Raw genomic sequence first — 7,206 nt, 5'->3', positions numbered from 1 at the left:
GGGGGGGGGGGGGGGGGGGGGGGGGGGGGGGGGGGGGGGGGGGGGGGGGGGGGGGGGGGGGGGGGGGGGGGGGGGGGGGGGGGGGGGGGGGGGGGGGGGGGGGGGGGGGGGGGGGGGGGGGGGGGGGGGGGGGGGGGGGACAACAGACGGGTCTTAACTTGGTAGCAACATTATAGTGAGTATGTTTTTCCTCGTTATTCTCGCTAATCATTTTCGACAACGTGTATTAGTAATACGTGTACTTTTTGCCAACGAAATATTACTGCAAATTCTATGTACATCCTACGAGCACTTTCTCTCTAGTTTTTTCCGGAATGCTCACGTCGCTTTCATGCCTCGTTTCGAAATTCTTACGATTTTTGATCGATTTAGTTACCCGAGCAGGAAACTAAATTGAACGTAACGCTATCACGATTTCGTTAATTTTCAAACTGTATCATACAAATAACTGAAGATAAAAAGAAACGAAAGAAAAATGGGAAAATAATAAAAAGGCAATTCGGCGTATCGTGACGTGTACAAAAGAGAGCAGAACTGATTTAAATGATATCGACGATCGGATGCTAAGAAACATTTCGACACACAATTCGGGCGTGGGTCGAATCGTAACCCAAATTGAGACACGTCTACTTACCTACGCTCTTCAAATGAATCTCGGCTGAAGTCCTCGTACATGCCTCTACTATAACAGCGGTATAATAAATAATCGAAACTACGAATGATCAAAGATCAATATATACCATGTACTTGCTCCCTTGTCCAAGGCTTAACTTTGTGAATTAGTCCCTGTATAATGAAAATTCAAGACAAATAATCGCGTGCTGCCTAATATGACTGTTAAGAGAAGAATGGCTCAGGAAGAAGCTATTTCATAGGCAGATCGCTATGTACGATGATACGACAAATAAACGAAGAAACTACCGTCGACCAAATACACAGCTACATACGATAAGGAGAAGAACACATTTAACATACAATCCTACGATGAAACCTGTTTATACTTCGACACACATCTATGCACCAAGTGACGAGTATGTACTGCGCACGTAAATGACAGAATCTGAGGACAGATTTTTCAGAAGAACATTTACAAACCCTAATGAAATGACGAGCTACCATTTGACCAACGATCAATTCAAAACTATTTCCTTGTATTCGTGTATGTGTATGCGCTGCGCGCGTGTGAAGCTGATACGTAGCTAAATTATATTTAGAAAATCTGAATGCAAGTAACAGCCGAATATTTCTCTCCGCTTTATTTCATACGAGGTACACATACGAAAAGAAAACAAATTAATAAGTTGGACGTGTAATACAAGATTCGCAGCGATAAGAACATGGGATTTCTTTTACTTTTCAGCCAGTCATATAAGGCAGGCAGCGTTAGACTGGATTGTTAACCCATGCGACTTTCAAGTTATAAATCAATTTACATAATCAGAACGTAACGAGCCGTTTTGCAGCCCAGGCTGGGATCATGTAGGATAATAAGGTAACGTGCAACAACAAATTCAAAGTATTCAGAAAGATTGAGAAGTTCAATCAACTCTGTTTTCTATTTGAAAGTTTGCGAATGGATTTACATACATGAAAAGCTTTGAACCTCGTGAGTAGAAGTCAGCTTCAAGAACTGTGGATCATAATTTTGGAACAAACATATTCTTTGTTTTCTCTCTTCCTCTCTCTCTCTCTCTCTGCCCCTTCTCTATCTCTCTCTGTCCCTTCTCTATCTCTCTCTCTCTCATTCTATGCATATAAACCTAATTGTACGCGTTCGTAAAATGTGTATGATGTGTCTGAGCGCGCGCATATGAGGTCTACGGTATATCGCGTGTATGTCTGTATGTACGCTTTGAAGTGTTGTAATACATTTCTCGCATTGGTACTGTAATATACAGAGCCGGTTTCATGAAGCTTCCGATTTCTTTTAAATAATTATCATAATTTTACCCTTATGTTACAAGACGAGTCGCAATTTTAATGCAATCAAAATGCTAGAATCTTAATGAACGTGCAAGTCACTTGCACGAAATAAAAACGCGTGAAGAAAGAAAAAAATAAAAGAAAGTAGTGTCATCGATAATATAACAAAACTAATTTTTGTTATAACAAACTAAACGTAGAAACGATTGTATGAATATTGATTTGTACGCACAACTACTGAAACATAGGGTCATGCCCCTGAAACTCTCTCGACTGATTCATAATTTTGATCCATGGTACATTACGCGATTCAGCGTTTATCTACTGCTCATCAAAAAAGCTATGCTAGAGAAGATTGATTCGACGAAATTAAAGCGAATCAAGATGTATTGACGTGATCAGGCTGCTTCCGAAGTGTATTTATGAAACTGGCCTTAACAACTATTACAAACGCCGATATGCAAACTTACTGTCCAATTCGTCTGGAGAGCTGGTTTCTACTTACGAGACATTTCAAAGACAATCGATAGGCGCTCTTCCTGAAAATCGCGCCGGCCTTTCTTTTTTATTCTTTTCTATCTACAGCGTACGAGAGTGTTAGAATTGTAGGATCGCATATATCCTGGCTCGCGGTAGTGCGATCAAGAAATCTAGTTCGCATTCCTTAGGAACGTTTCTTCATCCCAGGCCTCCGCGCCACTCCCGGTCGAGTGATGTACGTAATAGGGAGCGCTTGAAACACAAAGGATTTATGAGAGACATACAGGCCAATCTCGCAGTTAACGCCATGGATCAAGAGAGTCTATGAACAGGGACATCCCTAGAAGAGCAGTCGACATGTTCAAGGTACGATCAGTCGAGACCCGAATTTTGTTGGCACCATAGAAAATAGAAGCTGCTGATGTACAAACGCGCCAGCGACAAGAACGAGGTATGACTACTCGCTAACAAAAGTGGTCAAAGACTTACTCTTGCACGACTTGAACGCTGGCCCGGGACTGTCTCTCTAGGGTTGCCCGCATTCATGGACAAAGATGGTACGCAGCCTGAGGTGCACTGAAATTTAGAATGTACAGAAACGTCCAAGCGTCGTAATATACATTAGCATTTTATTACGCAGACTCTGCACTCATGTGGGCATCGGGTCGACTTCTCTACTTAGATTGGAAAAACATAGTTCACTTCAAATTTTACTTGAAACGAAATAATGGGAAGAGACAAAATAGAGAAATGTACGAATGACAGAAAATCAAAGCCTTTTCGTCCCGCATAAGAGAATAGCCCGCGACTTTTGCTCATTTAGGTGAAACCGAGAACTCTCTACTTTTTCAAGAAATAATAATAATGATCACAATAATAATAAAATAACAACATCGAGAGATAGAAACTCATAAAAAATTATGAACACCGCGCGAGAATTGATCAGAGAAAGGAAGAGAATGCATGACAAAACAAATATTAAATGTCGACGAATAGTCGAACCCCAATTCGCATGAGCTGTTAATCCAGCCTGGAACGTTCACAATGTTAAGTCGGACGGATGGGCAGTCAGTACATTAGCTCTACTCACCTGAACCGGCCGTTGTTGCCACTCGGAGGGGGTGATCGGCGACTGAACATGCCATACTCGTTACCACGGGAGAAGCCAGTGTCACGCATGGATCCCATACCTAGAGGAGGCATAGGAGGCATTGGGTCTCGTCTTGGGGGTAGAGGTGGCATTGTCATTGGTGGAAAGTCAAGCCCGCACATGGAACTTCCCATGTCACAGGGCCCTGTCATACCCGTAAACCGCCTCTCGTAGAGATCCCTGGTGTCCTCGAAGCCCCTCCTGTCATAGTATCCTTCGTAATCCTGTAACGCAAACGAAGAACCACGTTCCTATCAATAATCAGTTGTACAATCCAAACTGCAGCAGGATTCTTCTCGTTTCTACGTATTTTCGTAAACAGTCGAAGAAAAAGAAGACTACTTACTCCAAAGCGGCCACCACCCATTAACCGGTCCCGAAGGAACGGTGGTGGCGGCGGTGGAGGATACGGGTCACGTCCAAACATTCGGTCTCTGTATCCATTCCTATCTGGTCCTCCTCCCATTCCTCCTTTCGGACATTCCTTGGACCAATGACCGCCGCGACCGCATCGGTAGCACTGTTCAGGATCTCCCATTCCTGGCCTTTGTCGTACTCTACTCGTAGAAATTTGAACCTTCATTGGCTGACCATCCACCATCTGTCCATTGAGTTCCTTGATGGCATCGTTGACATCACCTGTTGCTTCTAGATGGACGAATCCGTAATTTCTCACGATGTCGCATTCTACGACGGTGCCGTACTTGGCAAACAATTCGCGCACTTGCGGCGCTTTCGTGTTATCTGTGAGATTGCCGACGAATATTTTTGTAGTAGGAGTGTTAGGTCCCTTACGACTCTTCGCAGCCTCACACTTGATCGGCTGGCCGTGAACTATATGTCCGTTCAAATTTTGTATCGCGTTTCTCCCGGCTTCTTCATTTTCCATGTGCTGTTGCAAAGAACATCATAACGCATTCGTTAAATCGTTAGAAATCGTTCCGATTTTTCGACCAGAAAACAATCATACACATAATGTGATTACGTAACAACATGAATAAAGGAAGTGAATAAAAGGAAAATATATGGAAGTAAGAGTTACTTTACAATTTACGAGTACATGAATCGTGTAAAATAAAGAAGAAACAAAACTTACCACAAATCCATAATTTTTGACCACGTCGCACTCTACAACCTTTCCGTACTTTTCGAATAACGGTTTAATGTCGGCATTTGATGTTTTATCGGCTAAATTACCGATGAAAATTTTGAATGTGCCAACGCTACTAAAACCCGGCATTTTCGGCTCGTACTAGAACCTGATTTTAGAAACAAAATATTTCAAACGTTACTAATTTATATAGTTTACCCCAATGGTATTAATCGTTTAATATATTGCCCTAATATTCCCGAATCGATCCAGTTCGTTCGAGATTCATGTCTTTTCGCTTATAATTAACTTTCTACACCAAAAAATTGTCAAATGTAATAAAATATAAAATTCCTTTGTCTAGTTTTATTCTGCCGACTATAAATAAAGTAAATATAACGTAAATAAAGCCTGTTTTCCAAAATCTCATCAAGCGGTTCATTCAGTGGTAACGCGATTGTTTAGGTTCCCCCCTCTGATACACTCCTTTCCACCATTTTGCTAACGATCTAACAATAAGTTTTCGAATTCCGACGATCATTAATTTTCCCGGAATCTGTGGTTTATATATTCAAGTAACGAGTAAAACGACTCGCGCCATTTGAGAAAACAAAATAATGTTTTCCTGATTCGCGTTCGAAGACGATGAGAAAAACAGAAGCCGCGAAAAGCAGTGCGTTGCAAAGCACGTAGTAGAGAGAGCGTACCGACCTTGCCGAAATGGCGCACGGATCCTAAGAAGTTTACGGGATTAGATCCGCTTCTTTGGATTACCGTAACGTGATGTATGCTTCGATTCCGCACGCTTGCTTTTAGACTCACCCACAATTACTGCGTAGAAACGTACTAAACGAACGACTAAACCGCCAACGAAATCGGACACGCGAGACTTTACACAAGGGAACGCAATCTAACAATGGCGTCTTACTTGCCGCGTCTGCTTATGCGCGAGATGTCGAGGTAGTGGCCCCTGTCGGCAAGCAGCAGTGCGAACGGTGTATCCAAAAATCTACTACGAACGTATCTCCAACCGTATTCTCTATGCTATGAACAAGTTGACGCGGGAATTATTCCTACGCTATACTACTATTATTTTTCTTGGCAATCGTGTTACATTTTATATTGTTTTCGAAATATAACATAATAAACGAATGCTATTCTTACATCTAACAACATTAATCTATTTATATTTTATATGCAATATAACAAGACGTGTGCAGAGTATGATGCACAATTAATAATTGTGTAATACTTGCTCAATTTCTGTTGGAGAATTTGTTACTACAAAGATGCACAGATTACACATTTGCGATTTACGTCACGTATATGATGGTGCCGGAATTCGGTATCTCATTTCTTACAATTTATACTAACCCATTGTTCATAAATGATACGTAAACGTAAAATATATATTATATATTAATAATATCGACAAGTTTCTACGTTCTATTCAAGGTAAACGATAGTATTTGTGAAACTGCATCATTAGGAAAACCGATAAACGTGAAATGGCGTGCTTCGAGTACCTTTGTATGTCGACGCTATGCACCGCATCACATAATATTATTGTTGCAACTAAACGATTTTGCCTATTTATCTGTACCTTATTTTCAAATGATAAGCAACGACATATAGAACATTTGGAGAGTATTAAAACACTTACCAAGTCAGTATTCTCGTAAAACAACCAGATAAAACACAACGCCAAACCACACGCTTTTCTACGTAAAAAATGGCGGACCGAAACAGACAGGGGAAGTGGAAAGCGTCGTCTCTTTCGATGTACCATAGCCAACTAGCCAAAATAAAATTCCCTAAATTTTTCTTCATCGTTATTTTTTGTTAGCGACAATGTCGCGATCAGTTATCCTTCTATTTTAGTTCAATTATTATTTTTTTTTAATGTAATTATAGTTCGTAGACCTAACAGTAAGTACTATTATCCGTATCATGTATCCTTTGAAATAAATATCATTCTAGACTTGAATATGGTAAATCATATAATAATAATAATACTGACTTAATTTGTCTGATCGATATTTAAAACTGAATGATATATTGATAATAATTTCTTCTTGATTATGTAAAACAAATCGATATATTTTATCTTCCTAAAAGAATGATTAAATTGCACAAAATAGTATGAAGAGGAAACTTCCATTGAGAAAGACAGTTTTTTAAATCTAATACCTTTTAACGATATATGTAACTCCTTTGTACAACTTAAATATAAATTACATGTTATAATAGATAATGTAGGATCATATAAAAAAAGGTACGTATTATTAACGTAAGATTCAACACGGTGTAAAACAATATTAGTCAAAAATAATTATTGTTCTAACTATAAGCGTAATGAGATTTATGGAAACTGAAATCAAATAAATTGTCTAAAGTATTCGATCAGAATTTACCTCATACTTCGAGATATTCTAATATACAAGAATATTTCAAATATTTGTATTTGAGAATCGTTACATATTTTTCGTATTCTTCGTATTATTCGCTCTTAACGTAAAAATCGTCTTTATATAAACGATTCAAAATTTCGTATATATATATA

At 39.7% G+C, this 7,206-nt stretch overlaps 1 protein-coding gene across 10 annotated transcripts in view; it reads right to left on the bottom strand.

Annotated features, from left to right (window-relative positions):
- Window positions 1–6,413, bottom strand: part of lark (RNA-binding protein lark) — a 10,647-nt gene extending 4,234 nt beyond the window's left edge. For 2 of the 10 annotated variants that reach the window (XM_026815697.1, XM_026815695.1), the window contains exons 1-6: window positions 5,355–5,565; window positions 4,650–4,812; window positions 3,900–4,445; window positions 3,708–3,777; window positions 3,494–3,593; window positions 635–682 (exon numbers count right to left, since the gene is read on the bottom strand). In XM_026815697.1, the coding sequence (XP_026671498.1) occupies window positions 635–682; window positions 3,494–3,593; window positions 3,708–3,777; window positions 3,900–4,445; window positions 4,650–4,793 (908 nt within the window). In that variant the 5' untranslated portion in view covers window positions 4,794–4,812; window positions 5,355–5,565. The other 8 variants (XR_003389522.1, XR_003389520.1, XM_026815696.1 and 5 more) reach the window with 7 other exon arrangements.
- Between the last annotated feature and the right edge of the window lie 793 nt (window positions 6,414–7,206).

The sequence above is a fragment of the Ceratina calcarata genome, unplaced genomic scaffold (genome assembly GCF_001652005.2).
Source record: "Ceratina calcarata isolate Rehan_Ccalc_2016 unplaced genomic scaffold, ASM165200v1 scaffold48.2, whole genome shotgun sequence".
Classification (NCBI taxonomy): Eukaryota; Metazoa; Arthropoda; class Insecta; order Hymenoptera; family Apidae; genus Ceratina; species Ceratina calcarata.
The sequence above is the reverse complement of the archived record's forward strand: the minus strand, read 5'-3'. Positions and strand labels throughout refer to the sequence as shown.